At 31.0% G+C, this 15,397-nt stretch overlaps 1 protein-coding gene across 1 annotated transcript; it reads right to left on the reverse strand.

Annotated features, from left to right (window-relative positions):
* Positions 1–419: 419 nt before the first annotated feature.
* Positions 420–11,180, reverse strand: LOC140438270 (uncharacterized). The gene is made up of 3 exons (XM_072527963.1): positions 11,099–11,180; positions 2,120–2,145; positions 420–1,259 (listed from the first exon to the last, which is right to left on the reverse strand). Exons 1-3 carry the CDS (start codon positions 11,159–11,161, stop codon positions 494–496), a joined length of 855 nt encoding a protein of 284 aa, XP_072384064.1. The 5' UTR covers positions 11,162–11,180; the 3' UTR covers positions 420–493.
* Positions 11,181–15,397: the final 4,217 nt, after the last annotated feature.

Raw genomic sequence — 15,397 nt, forward strand, 5'->3', positions numbered from 1 at the left:
ATTAGTTTTACATATTTCTGGGTCCATTATAATCCCTCTCTTTAGAAAGGTATGTACCCGGCAAATCCGTTGGTTATTGTTGTTGCATTTGCTGCGTCTGTAGATGGTTCTAGTAAGGACAATATGAATGACTTTGTAATTTACGTTCTTACCCCAAGGTAAAATTATATGGTTCTTAGTAACTCCCTACCCTCTACTAGGGGTTTCTGTTAGGCATTTTGTAATGTATTTTTTGTAAGTAAATTTTATGTAAACATGTATAGTAAGCAATAAATATTTCTATGAAAATTGTCGTCGTATATTATTTTAATTTAATAAAATAATATTTTATAGCAAATATATCTCACGGTAAACTAATCGTGGGTCAAGATAACTACTTAACTATAATGATAAAGTAAAAAAAAAGGTCTATAATATAATAATATTTCAATATATTTTATTTATTGTATTACACATGTATATATTATAAGCTATTGTTTACATATTATTTCATTTAACATCTGTGTTCGCCTATCACAATCACAGTTTTAATATCGGTCGTAGAAATGACTGTGTATGTAGTGTTACTTCCACTTACAAATCTAATATTGGTTATATTTGTTTTACTAATGTATCTTTCATATGTTACAGTAACATCATCAAACACGTAGTACGATCCTACATTGTAGCTTGGTTTCAAAGTAGATTTGCATATTTCGTTTCGACATGAAGATTTATCATAGAATGTTCCATTGACTAACGGAACTAAAGCAGTGAAATTTGGAGTAGGATCAGGCTGTGGATCATTTTTATATGAGGGTAGATTGGTTCCTTTTTTAGTTAATGGTCCAGAATCGGTAATCCAAGTTAAATTGACTCCTGATACAACAGTTACGTTATATTCAATTCTTGATCGTTTTGAAAGATCTGTAAAATCTATTTCAGGTTTCAAAGACTGAAAAGTGAATACAGTTAAGTTAACAACCAAATCACCTGCGTAAAAAATACCGGTAGTTTCCATACCTCGCTTGAAACCATAAATTGTCTTTTCAAATGGATTCAATTTATCCTTGTTAGAAAGTTCGAATGAAATTTCACCAAGGTTCAGTATTGAAACGTTGTGTGTTAGGTTGTTAAAAAGAACCAGAAAATCCTCATAATTGTTAACTGGAGAAATAGCTGTAATGTTCAGGCCAAATTCTTCATTAGTGCTGTAATCGATCGTAATGTTGTCTGTCGAAAAAGGAGACTTGTTGGCTGCCTCATAAAATCTTATATTGCTGAAACATAAGACATACTTGTTTTTATTTTTATATATAATATAAATTATCGATATTTTCAAAAATTGATGCCATTTCAAAAGTTTGATAATATAAAATGTCCAGATATAATTAAATATGCTTATTAACGTTTACTACCTGCTTCAGCTTTTCGTTATTACAGGTTTTGCAATTTAATAGACAGTTTCTATTATAACAAGATATAAAATAGAAATATTCTTTGGTTTTTATATAATTAATTTTATAAGAAAGCAGTAAGAACTAAGTTTTTATTTGTACATTGTGATTTAAGTATCTTTAATTACTTGATTTATTTTTACTTATTTGTGTTTGAGATTTATTTTCTAATTTCTAGTTTTTTGATGACTTTTTACGGTGGTTCTCCTATCGTATATTGTTTGGGAACCACAAGTATAACTAGACATAATATTATATTTGACATTTAGACTTCAGATTTATAAATCGTTTCCATAATATAAAATTTTGAAAAATAAATGAATTATTTTATTTTTGTTACTTGAAAATTAAATTCTTCTAACGGTTAATTTTATCTGCCTAACTCATACTGACAATTCACACGTATTATGATTTATCTTAAAGCTTAAGATATATTAAGTATTCTGTCAACAAGTTTATGAAGTTTATTATCAACAATATACTCTTAATCATAGATAATGAATATAATATTTTAACTTAAAAATGATATCATGTTCTCATCATCTCATTCTCATCTTATCATCAATACGTGTCATTATTTTGTGATGGGATCTAAGTAATATATTAAACTTGATTTCTTGCAATCCAATGGACAAAGTACAATTTTTTTTTACAATACTTCTTTAAAAAAGTAATTTATGTACCTATATTTTGTTGAAAGTTCTTCTTCCTGAAACAAAATATAATGCTATAAAAACACATAAAAAATATGAATTTGCTTCATTCCAGCAATAATTTCTTTTAAATTGGACTTTTATTTAATTAATTTTAAAAAATACGTCTGCTTATAAATTGTGTTCGATAGTCTTGCCGAACACAACGTTCGTGACATGCAATTTCAGACCACGGCATATAAGCCGCCAGACACAACGTATCATAACTGAACATCGGCCGTAAAAACCTAGATTTCTTGAAGGGCTGCTTTTTTATTAAACATAGATTGTAATATTTTGATAATTAGTATCATCATTATCATCATTGTGTAGCGCTACACACCTAGGCGGGTTATGGCTGACTGTACAACTTTTTCCAATTGGCTTGGTCTTCAATGAATCAGTAATCCAGTAAAATGTTCATTTTTTGAGATCTGATTGTACGTTGTCTCTCCATTGTGTTCTAATTATTTGCATAAGATTCATTTTTCCTGTAGGAACCGAATACCAAACGAGTTTTACAAGTATATATACGTACCCTGCCTACCATTTTAAGCCCGAATTATTTTTTTCAATACATATTGTTGAAAAAATTATGTTATAGAAAACGATACGAGTAAAATAATTGTTGATAGGTTTTTCAAAAAAAAAACTAAAAAAAAATTGATGAAAAAAAGTTTATTATAGCACGTATCTTACTGCACGTATCTTATGAACAATTTAATTTTTTACATGGAAACTATAAAAACAATTTTTACTATTGTTTATGCATAAAAAAACATACTATCTAAACACACTATTTATAAAATACATACAAACCTATGCCTATGTCCTAGGTACGCCATCAAATCGAACATCTTGCATTGGTGCAGGATGCAATACTTGTCTCTTCTTTGGTGTATTTTCTTGAGAAAGACGTCCTCGTTTCTTACTTGTGTCGGACTTTCCAGCTTTAAGTAACGCATGTCCAACTTGAAATTTGAATTATGTCTTACTTGTTTTTGTTTGCAGGGTCTTTGGTACAGCAGCCAGGAGTTGACAATACATGTATTAATAAGATGAAATATTATACAGAATCTTTTTGGCTTATTTTGATACTATATAATTCCACAAGCATGCCATGCAAATCAACACTCTCCATCGAAATGTAATATTCTTTGACAATTGATGGCATAGGTGATTTCTACATAGGTTTTTCACTTGTTGTACCATCTCTCCAATTTATCAAGAGGATATTTTTCTATATAGTTCGATGCTAATGTGACGGACTTATTGTCATACCATTTGAAAGCAGCAATAGTTTTTTGCTGTCTATTTTTACATTAGAGTATCCACAGCCTTTTGCCATTAGAACTTTGTCTTCTAAAAACGATAACCTGCCAGTCGCCTACTTCTTATAGTCCCGCAGCAGGGAAGCCTCTTTCTTTCAGAGTAACAAGTAAATTATAAGATGTGAACCAATTATCCGTGAAAATCTTGAAATTCGTGTGGTTTGGCAGATTTCTGACTAGTTTTCCAACTAATTCCAAGACCTGATTCATCTTGCACTGTTCTTTTCCCCCCATATATCTCAAAATCGTATAGTAGACCGCTGCGACCTGCTCTTGAAAAAACTTTTATACTCCTTTTATGAGGTTTATTTTTTATATATTGCTTTAGACTGCTACCTGTATCGTTTGAATTTTATAATGAACTCATCGACGTTTTTGAATTTCTCAGGTTCTATCTTATTCAAATTTTGCTGAACTTTTTCAATGAAAGGTTTTACTTTATAGATAAAAAGAAAAAGAATAAGACTTACACCCAATCAATTTAGTCTACCACCAACGACCGGTTTCGCATACTATAATTTGCTATGCATCTTCTTGTCCTTAAGTGTTTTTTAATTTTAATTTAATTGACATCACAATAATTTCTGCCCAAATACAGACCAAAATCGGTTCATCATAATTCGATAATTACAAGTTGGAGTTATTGCACACCCAAACTTATATCAAAAATAGAACATCTATCTTTTTCTATATTAACACAGTGCTGTCTGTTCTTAATAAATAATTTCAATAAATTTACACGCATTTCCAAAATACACATCTAGAATAAATATGAATAACTTTTAAATAATATAACACACCACATTCAATTTCAACAAACAATTTACAAAATACTTACATTCCTAGTCTAGTTGTTAGTATAATCTTTTCCCCTCAAGAACTTTCCCTTTATTTGTTAAATAGTTGCAGTAAAACCGAGGATCACCTGTCACTAGTTTACCATAACTATGGTTTCTCAAACATTCAATAATAATCCTTAATATCGGCATTTAACTTATATTTATTAGTTATTTATTTATTTAATTTCAATTTTACTAGATTGTTTTTTCACTTAAGTTTAATTTTGTTAATTTAATCAATTTTAAAGTCATATTTAATAATCACACACATGTAATATTGGCATAATTGCTATATATTCTTTACCAGACAGTATCCTAATATGGGTTATTATATTTTTAGCATTTAGTTAACCATGTACCGTTAACCTGAAGATGCATAGCAAATTATAGTATGCGAAACCGATCGTTGGTGGTAAAATAAATTGGTTGTAGGTCTTATTCTTATTTTTTTTTACTCATTTGAAATAGACTTGGGCAACATATTCAAGTTTTACTTTATATAATTTGCCATGGTTGCTAGACGAGACTTTCAAAGAATCGTTGATGTGCAAATATGTTCGCATTTTATCAAAACGATTGCGTGACCTGATGTAAGCTATGGTATTATATCGTGTTTCTTCGAGTGAATAATTTCACTCAATACATGTATGCCTAAGAACTACGATATCTCTTCTGCATTAGTATCAATATTTTTAGTGTCTTTTTATATAGATTACAAGTTTATCTACTCAGCAAAATTTTGAATGATCTCATTGTCACAAATAATTTTAAAGTATTGGAAAGACGTATAAATATTTTAATCAACCGAAAAATCACCACTGTATTCTGTGTTTACATCAATCAAATCGTCTTTTCATTCAAGATCAGTGTCGTCAAGAAAATCTCTTCCTGGAATAGATTCTCCAATTCTCGAAAAGAAAATTTGGTTTTCTTATTTTTGAACACACGATTCATCTGAAATAAACAAATATATTGCACTATTGTATTTTATTTACAGAAACAAAATTCACACGACTTCACAATGATGCCATTTGGAGACCCGCACAATGGCCCAATGATTCCGTTTGGATTCACTCATATTTATAATGTCTACATAAACAATCTTATAAATATGAACAAACTATAATGCAAATGCGTGGGTCCTAGCCTCCTCAAAAATTTCTCTTCAGTCGTCCCTATCCATCGCCTTCCTCCGCCAAGAACTTTTTCTTCTTCTTGTGGTGCCTATCCGTTACGAATGTTGCCTACTAGCATGGCAATTCCCATATTTCTCATGCCTTCATCGATGTTATTCCCATATTTCTCATGTCTTCATCGATGTTATCAGAGAACCGTTATCAGAGGCCGCTAAGCCCGTGTTCCCATATTTCTCATGTCTTCATCGATGTTATCAGAGAACCTTGTTCTGGGTATTTCTCTTCTTCTCTGGCCAATGAATCTATCAAGGAGCGTTTTTGCTAGTTGGGTCATTTTGTTCCATCTGCATAACATGCCCTATCCACCTCAGACGTCCTATTTTAATATCAGGTTCCTGGTGTATTCTATAAAGTTCGAAGTTGTATCGTCTTCTCCACACTCCATTGTCATTCACTGCTTCATAGATTTGCCTTAGTACTTCTCTTTTGAAACATCCTAACATGTTTTCATTATTTTTTGTTAGTGTCCAGGTCTCTGAACCATATGTTAGGACTGGGCATATTATTGTTTTGTAGAGTTTTATTTTTGTATTTCTCGATATAATTGTGGATTTAAGGAGGAGATTAAGCTCAAAATAGCATCTGTTGGCCGTGCAAATTCTGCGGTTTATCTCTGCGGTAGTATTATTTTCAATGTTAAGGATCGCTCCCAGGTATACAAATTCGTTTACTGCTTCGATGACGTCCTTTTCTATAACAAGTAGTCGTAGGATTTGTGGTTGCGTGCTTATTTTCATATACTTCGTTTTGTTGGTGCTTATTATTAAACCCATTTTGGTAGCTGATTCTTTTAATGCTACATACGCCTCTCGTACAGCGTTTTTCGTTCTCCCAACAATATTGATTTTATCAGCCTAGGCCAGGATTTGCACTAATTTATTATATATTGAACCATTGGTTGTGATTTGTGACATACGTATTACTTTTTCCAGAGCCAGATTGAACAGTATACAGGAGAGACGGTCTCCCCGGCGTAGCCCGTTATTTGTTTCAAAAGGTTCAGACAGTTTCCTCTGAATTCGTACTCTACATTCAACTTTTTCAAGAATTAGTTTTGTCAAATTTGCCAACTGATTTGGTATTCCCAGCTCTTTCATTGCATTGAACATTTCTCTTCTATTTACAGAGTCGTAGGCTGCTTTGTAGTCTATAAATATATGATGAGTATCAATGACATATTCCAGTGTTTATTCCAAAGTTTGTTTCAGGGTTGCAATCTGATGAATTATCGATTTACCACCCCTTAAACCAGCCTGGTGTTCTCCTACTATCCTTTCTGCATATGGTGGCATACGGTGACATAATACTGTGGAAAATATCTTATACGCTGCATTTAGAAGCGTAATTCCTCTGTGGTTAGAGCATTCAAAGATATCTTCTTTTAATTACTTCAATTGATTGAACTTGTTGATCTTTGTTGAATTGTTAATCATTTTATCAGTTTCACATTCATTTCTGACTAACGCGTACTGATAGAACTGTCAAATAAATCAATGCAGTGCCATCTTTTATTATTTTACTTTTAAATCAAAATGAAAAAATTAAAAATGAATTTTTCTTCATTTGCTTTGGTTCATTGTACATGCCTCGCATTCATATGTTTGTAGAGGTCTGACAATGGACTTATAGAACTTGACTTTTGATCCCCGTGTCAGGTTTTTTGATTTTATTCCTTGATTCTGCTTTTTTATTTCTTGTGGCATCATTACCGGCCCTAATTATTCATCATCATCATTGGTGCTGCAGCCCTATAAAAGAGCTTCGACCTTCCCAAGTCTACTACGCCAGTCAGTTTTATCCATTGCCAACTGTTGCCAGTTTGCTGCGCCTATTTGTCTATCATCCTCATCTACACCATCCCTCCATCTGAGTTTTGGCCTACCCCTACTTCTACTTCCCACAGGTTGCGACATAAGGATTCTTCTAGGAGGGTTGTTCTGCTGTGATCTTGCCAGATGTCCTGCCCATCTTAGTCTTCCTATTTTTATAAAGGATACTACGTCTTTACCACTAAATATATGTTTATACCTGTGATATATCTCGTAGTTGTACCTCCTTCTCCAAACACCATTTTCACAGATGCCACCGAATATCCTTCTCAGGATCCTTCGTTCAAATATAAGCAGGAGATTTTCATCTGCTTTGGAATTATTATTCCAAAATTATTATTTAAAAATTATGGCCCTAATTATTACTCCAAAATATTTGAAATGTTTAACTCTTTCGAAACTATAGGTGTTTACTGGGATGTTTTGTTTATTCATATGCATTTGGTTTTCTATTCATTGACCGAGAGTCTAACTTTTTCCGTTGCTCTCTCAACCTTATTGAAAATGTCTTTTACCGATAACATAGAGTTTCATATCAGATCTATGTCATATGAATATCCTAACAGATGTTTGGAACTTTGAGCCGTAATAACAGAACTATTGGTTTTTATTTCGACTGGTTTCACAACCTTTTCTAATACAATATTAAAAATAAGTGGTGATAAAGCGTCACCCTGCTTCAGACTACTGTTTATTTTAAAACTGCTGGATACTTTATTGTTCACACATATTTTATATACTTCATCATCCATACATTATTTGGTCATCAACAATAAGTTTATTTTTTATTTGAAGCTCGGTCATCTCATTTCATACTTCATTTCGTTCTACTTTCAAAGTCTATAAATAGGTATGAGTTTTTTAAAATTCCATCTAGAAGCTGTATAGTTTGTTAATGAATAGTTAATTCAAATAGTCTACTAAGCAGGATATCTGAGAGAATTTTATATGCGTTGTTAATTGTTAAGTGATATTTCTCTTTGTTTAACACATTTTGTTTTGTCCCTTTTTTGTGAATGGGCACAATGGTGTTTTCCTCTCATCTTATTAGTATTTTTTTTTCTTGTCATGTCAGCTGGTATATTTGACGATGCAGTTATTTTCCCCCATATTTTAAGAATTCTGCTGGTATTTCATCGGTACGAGTAATTAAAAGTTAAATTATAATTAATTATAGTATGGATAATGACATTATTGTCATATCATATTCATATTTAAAATATTGTATAGGTACCTACATTTTCCACATAATTTCAAATATACAAAGATTTACAAAATAATTCTATTGAAAAATAGGTTATTTAAGCTTTTAGTCATCGTACCAATTTTAACAGATACATACATACATGTTTAGTGTTTTTTTTTGTGAAATAATTATATTTTTAATAATATATGTAGTAACTTTTTACAAATAATCAAATGTTATTATATAGGTCATTTATTATATCAGTTTAGATTATGGATGCTTTATATACTTTAAAGCAACCTGCACATACTTAAAAAAAAGGTAGATAATTTGGAATGAAAAATTTCATATTTGATGATTATGTTTTAGGTTTTATAAACGCAGAACTTTTTATAAAAAATAACTTATATTGAAGAAGAAGAAGAAAAACAAACAACTCCAAATAGCAATATACAAGCATGCAACGTACATTCCATGATAAGACATGAAAGACTCTACAAACTAGAAGATGAATTATTGGGGAGCATTATTTTGGGATAATGGGACTATACGAAAATAAAAAAAGAGGTGAAAGATATGTGGACTTATATTCAGGCAACAGGCTCTACTACAAAAACAAGGAAGACTATACATGCGGTGGAATGGTCTCTTAATGAAGAAGAAGAGAAAAACACAACTTCAGATAATTCATAGCATCTCGGACAGGGTTACATATATGATCTTAAAACTAAATTCACAAACCAAATTAAAGATTGTGCTGGTTTAAGCTCCAACTGAAAAAGCAACTGATGATGACGAAATACTTTTTACGATGACCTCAAAAAAATTGTTCAGACAACAACAAAGAATATAAAATAATAATGATGGGGGATTTTAACATAAAAATTGAAAGAAAGATTAAATACGCTAAAAACAAGATTGAAAATTTTGGATTCGGTACAAGAAACACAAAAGGAGAAAAGCTTATGGAATTCCTGGAATAAGAAAATATGTATGCTATGAATACGTTTTACCGAAAGAAACACAACATAAAATGGACATGGATACCAGCTAATGGAACTGCCAGAAATAAAATATACTATTTTCTAAAAAATATATTTAAAAAACTCCTTTATAAAAGGTGTAATAATAAAAAGCCTATCGGGATACATCACAGAACGTTTTCGTTTCCTTCATCAGTGCTATCTGGATGTACATATTTAAAGCCACAAAATATGTGGGTAAAAACCCTTTTAAGTGTAGTTTTTTAAACTTTGAGTTACATCTTTGATACTTAAATTTTATGATGTTTAAGTTACAAAAGGAATTACCCACATTGCAATGTAAGACTCCACTAGGTTTGCTAGTCCTTAGACGAAATGTCTGTGAGGACTTGTTGATAGCAACTGTAAAAGTTGCTGAAACTGAAACTAAACAACTAATGAAGTAAAGAAGACAACTACTAGCGAGAAACACTCGCCATACTCAAATATACGTAGAACTTCATAAAGCATTTAGAAAAGAACTAAAACGCGACATAAAAAATGAAACGAGAACTTAATAGAGCTAGTAATTTAAAACAACAGAGGCCCCAACTGTCTGTCTAAGAGTAACATAGGGTGTTCAAAAAATTATCAAAATTAAACACACCAATAATAAGAAAGGGCAGGACAAATATAAAATAACATAGATAGTCGAAGAATTCTACAAAACTTTATAGAACTTGTAAAGCCAGACTAATGAGTCAACAAAGGAGAACGTCAAAAGAAAAATAAAAAACGTGGGATCAGAGATACTACCAAATATATAGGGATTCCAAATAGAGAGAGCTAAAAATAATGAAGCTCCAGGATATGACGGTATAATTGTTGAGCATATGAAAATAAGTAAGACAGTAACAATCCCTATATGAAATCTCTTAAGACTGGAACGAGAGTCTAAAATACTCTTACATAAAAAAGAGGACAAATGTAACCTAAAGAATTATAGACCTATTTCGTTGTTCAGTCAAGTATTCACACTGTTTATGAGAGTTATTAACAATTGGTTGACTTACAAAATGGATAATTACCAATAATTACCAATAACAACCTGTTGAACATCTCGACTTCGGATTGAGATAACCGAGTGGTTCGGGTTAGCCGATGGATCAGTAATTGCCGTAAGAAATCGTAATTAACAACTCGGGGTCACTCACAAATTGATCCCTACCCAAAGACGTTTAAGAACTATAAAACAGTATTTTAAGTATTAATAACAACTTTTTTGTTTTTTTCAATGATACATAATAAACCGTTTGATTAGATTAAACTATTATTATTTATTAAATAATTATCAGGTATCTCATAAATATATTACCACACTCACGAACTATATTAATATCCGGGAGGTATGGTTTCCTCTGAACGCCATTTATATCTACTCTTAAAGATTTGATAACAGCAGCTATCGAACAACGTATCAAAATAAAAAAAAATAACTTTAAAAATACAAAATGATGTCAGCCATTTTCACTACATTAAACTAGTTTTTTCTTGAGCACTATACTCAAGGGTGATAAATAACAGAAAACACTCAATAATAAAAAATATAAAACATATTTTAATTTACCTTTGCAGGAAATGCTAAGGAACTAGAAACTACAAGAAGCAATACTGCAAGCAAAAAGTACATCTTGATATTGTAATAGTTTATGTGTGATAAAAGTTGTATACAATCCTTTTATACTATTTTGATAAAATTCTCAATAATTTGATTTTTATCACAAAATATCTATTTAATAATGTCTATGTCTATGTCGATCTAATCAGTAAAACGTTGATACTTAATGATCTCGTATTCTATACATTAAAGATACATTTGCTTATATCTTCTTGTCCTACTTCTATCAATCGAAGACTGGAAATTATCAAGGCCAATCTGATCTTATTTGCAGCTGATCTAAAGATCTCATTCGTGGTGCAGCTAAACCACTCTTTCAAATTTCGCAACCATTACATTCTTCTAAACCTGGATTAATTTTGCCTTTTATTTTTTTTTTTGCTTTATATTTTTCCTTGCATTATGTGGCAAATATTAAGTTTTTTTCGCTTTATAGTTAACACTAGTAATGTTGACGTCACCATGAGACGGGGAATCCAATCAATAGCCATCAACAGTCACTTTACTCATTGTTTGTGACTTCCTCCTATATAAGGCTAGGACGTAAACAAAATGATATTTTGGTGTGTTATACAATTTTCATTACAAATAAGTCACTTTTGGAGAATCGCTGAACTTTTGCGTAAAGTCGTCTTATGAAATCGATCTACATACAAAAGCCAGCGTAATTCTAGTTTGGTAATTCATTTGTCGAGTTTTGTATTATATTTTTACCGATCTCCAAATTCGCAGCCAATATTTTTTTAGAAGCAACAAACTTTTATTTTAAATTAAACTTTTAAAATAATAAACTTATTGCATGAAAGGGCCTGTCTTTTCACCTCCAGATATATATTGCCCTATCTGACTGATAGTTATCTGGAGGATAGACATTTATCCATAGAATAAAATGTGCTCATCTTTTTACTTCAAATTATGTTGCGGTTACCTATCTGTAAGATAAACGTAAAATTTATTTCGGAACACACCAATATTTAATTAATTGTCAAAGAAATCACATTAATGTTTTAATATCTCTTTTGATTATACAACATGAATTGGCAGGAATAAATTAAATTATGTAAAGAAAAATTTATTAACGGATAAAGAACAATGTATGTATATTAATGATTCTTCTGAGATTTCTAAAAATAACACCAAAATATTATATAAGGTTAGCTGAAATATCTTCAACTTCAGAAAGTTTAATAATGTCTTTATTTAGCAATTTATCTTCAAAATTGTCTTCATGTTTATCAATCGCTAGGTTATAGAATGTCTGTAGATTAGAACGATTAAATCTTTTCAACCTTACAACCACTTCAATTGGATAAAATAGTATCTAAACCCTAAATATAAAAAGTTCTGCTACATATCTGGTTTTAATATGGAATTCATTATAGAAATTATCTTCATGAATTGTTTAGATTCTTTAGTGGACTCCTTAAAAATAGCTTCACTTTATAATCAGAATATCCAAGTAACAACCAACTAAAATTTAAACTTTTTTTTAATTATCATGATTATTAAAACATTGAATGGCTAAACTAAGTAAAAAAAAAGAGGTAGAATTCCTACCTTTATAATCTTTTATTAACAACTATTTACAATATATTCTCAGAATTTAGATCACTGTCGGTTTACTAAATCTAAAACTCTTAACAAGTTTCTATCATTACAAACATTAAAATGGTCGATTCGTCTCAAATATTATATTCTCGCAAGTTTATCAACATTAAACATCAAACTCTTCGATTTTATTAAATCTTCTAGTACCGGATTAATGTCTCTCATAACAATATATAGGTTATGTTTTTGATTTCGCGATAACCTACAAGATAATAGCATACTACAATAAACACAACTAAAAGTAAGAACTAAAACAGGATACCAAATGAGAAAAAAACAACATAAAATAATCTGCTATGCAGACGACGCAATACTACTCTCTCGAAGTGAAGATGATTTACAACGTATGCTGCACCAATTTAATATAACCGCCAGAAAATTTAATATGTCAATTTCCCCAAAAAAGGCAAAATGTATGGTTATAACAGAAAATTTACTAAGATGTAAATTTGAGCTGGAAGGTCAGAAAGCTCGAAACAGAAGTGAAAGATCAAGCGAATAAAGCAAACAGAGCCGCAGGTTGCCTGAATGAAACAATATGGAGAAATAAAAATATCGGGAAAGAAATGAAAGGCAGAATTTACAAAACAGTAATCAGGCCAATAATGACATATGCGGCAGAAACACGACCTGAAAGAGAGGACAAAAGGATGTTAGAAACAGTAGAGATGAAAACACTACTAGAAGAGTAGAATGGAACGATCATATAAGCCGAATGACAACAAATAGAGTAGTAAAGACTGCAAGACACGGTTTCCCAATAGGAAGACGATCAGTAGGAAGACCACGATAACGATGGAACGACAACTTACTGGAGGCATATTGAAAAACAAACAGTCGTGTCTACATAAAAAGAAGAAGAGGAAGAAGAAGAATAGATACAATTTATCTTCCAAATTACTTCTTATTCGGTCTTTGGCAAATAAATATTTTATATTTTATCTGTCAAATAAGTTTATATATGTCAGTTGATAATTCAGATTTCTTTCCTATGTGGCGCTAGGTGTTTAAATCTAAACTAACAAAAAGCTTTAAATTATTTTGTTATTAAATATTATCTTATGCAACTAATATTTTGGGCAATTTTGCGAAAATACTAATAGTATTATTAATTATATTAATATGTAATTAATATTATTAATTAAGCGTATCGTTTCAAGAACAAAATATGATTGACTCAATAGATTAAAACGTCAGATGTTGGTAGTTGAAATTTCTTTCCTAGGTGGTGCCAAGAGTTATCCTACCAGACAAACAGTGTGTCACAAATATGTAATTAATATTATTAATTAAGCGTATCGTTTCAAGAACAAAATATGATTGACTCAATAGATTAAAACGTCAGATGTTGGTAGTTGAAATTTCTTTCCTAGGTGGTGCCAAGAGTTATCCTACCAGACAAACAGTGTGTCTTATCGTTCTAGCCTATTATATAGATAGATAATCTCTGACTCTTTTCTTATTTTATCTGTAGTATTTGACAGTAGTACGACATCTCGAAGCTGTCAATATTTTTTATGTTTTTCTGTTGTCCAGACGGCTACTCCGTATAATAGAGTATTAAATATTAAATGTATAGAGCATAGACTCTCACCATTCTTAATTATTCCCGCAGAGGAATACGAGTACTTACATCCCTATTGCAGAACAATTTTTTCATCTTGATGAAAGTAACCTTTGCAATTTTTTTTTATTTCACTGTTTTGGTCTTCAGTTTTAATTATTAAAGTTCCGAAGTACTTGTAATTTGATCCTTTCTCAATTTAAGTGCCGTTTATATTAATTTGCGTTGGCTGTGTCGTGTTCTTACTAAGGCCATATACTCGGTTCTCTGGACAATGATTTTTATGCCGTAATTACATACATACATACATAATCTTTCCTTTTCTACCGTTAAGTGTCGAGGGAGATGATTCTAGCTTTTGATGAATTTTCTGTATTCTTTTCTGTTTTTTTTCCATTTGTGTCACAATTTGCTCTATTTTGTAATATCTCTGCTAAGTCGCTGTTCCACTCTTTTATTGGCCTGCCTCTTCCGTTTTTCCCTGTTTATTTAGCTTCCGATACTCTTTTCACTTGTCTTGTATTATCCATTCGTGTTATATGACCGAACCATGCTAATTTTTTTTCCTTTATTTTATTAAGTAACGGTTTAATTTTGAGTCTGTTTCTAATTTCTTCATTTTTGAGTCTGTCTGTTTTTCTTGTCCCTATCGTTCTTCTAAGGTATTTCATCTCTGCTGCTTGTATCCTACTCTAATGTCTCCTGTTAAAAATCCAATTTTATACTCCGTATGTCAGCATTGGCCTTTATATTGTCTCATATTATCATCTTCGTTTTCCTTGGTATTTATTTGTTGTTGGAAAATTTCTCTAGTCTGTAGTGAGATCGTCCTAGATGCTTCATCTCTTATTTATTACTGTTATCAGGTATTTGTATATATTTGTTTACTTTATTTTTTATTGATCTCTCACCATTTCGATTTGGTCATTCTTTTGAGTTCTATTTTTCTTAATTGTGCTTCAGTTTTCCTTCTGTTTCGGCGAATAATACTATGTCATCTACAAATACGCATATCTCTGCATTTATCGGTTGCATTCTATTCCATCCTATGCAGTATTTTTTAAAGGCTTTCTTAC

The sequence above is a fragment of the Diabrotica undecimpunctata genome, chromosome 4 (genome assembly GCF_040954645.1).
Source record: "Diabrotica undecimpunctata isolate CICGRU chromosome 4, icDiaUnde3, whole genome shotgun sequence".
Taxonomy (NCBI): Eukaryota; Metazoa; Arthropoda; class Insecta; order Coleoptera; family Chrysomelidae; genus Diabrotica; species Diabrotica undecimpunctata.

What these genes read in the sequence shown, in the direction of transcription:
- LOC140438270 (XM_072527963.1), bottom strand. Translation starts at nt 11,161, where the DNA reads ATGTACTTTTTGCTTGCAGTATTGCTTCTTGTAGTTTCTAGTTCCTTA. An exon ending in CCTTAGCATTTCCTGCAAAG is followed by an intron (nt 2,146 to 11,098) that starts GTAAATTAAAAT and finishes ATTTTGTTTCAG; the next exon opens with GAAGAAGAACTTTCAACAAA. An exon ending in GAACTTTCAACAAAATATAG is followed by an intron (nt 1,260 to 2,119) that starts GTACATAAATTA and finishes CTTATGTTTCAG; the next exon opens with CAATATAAGATTTTATGAGG.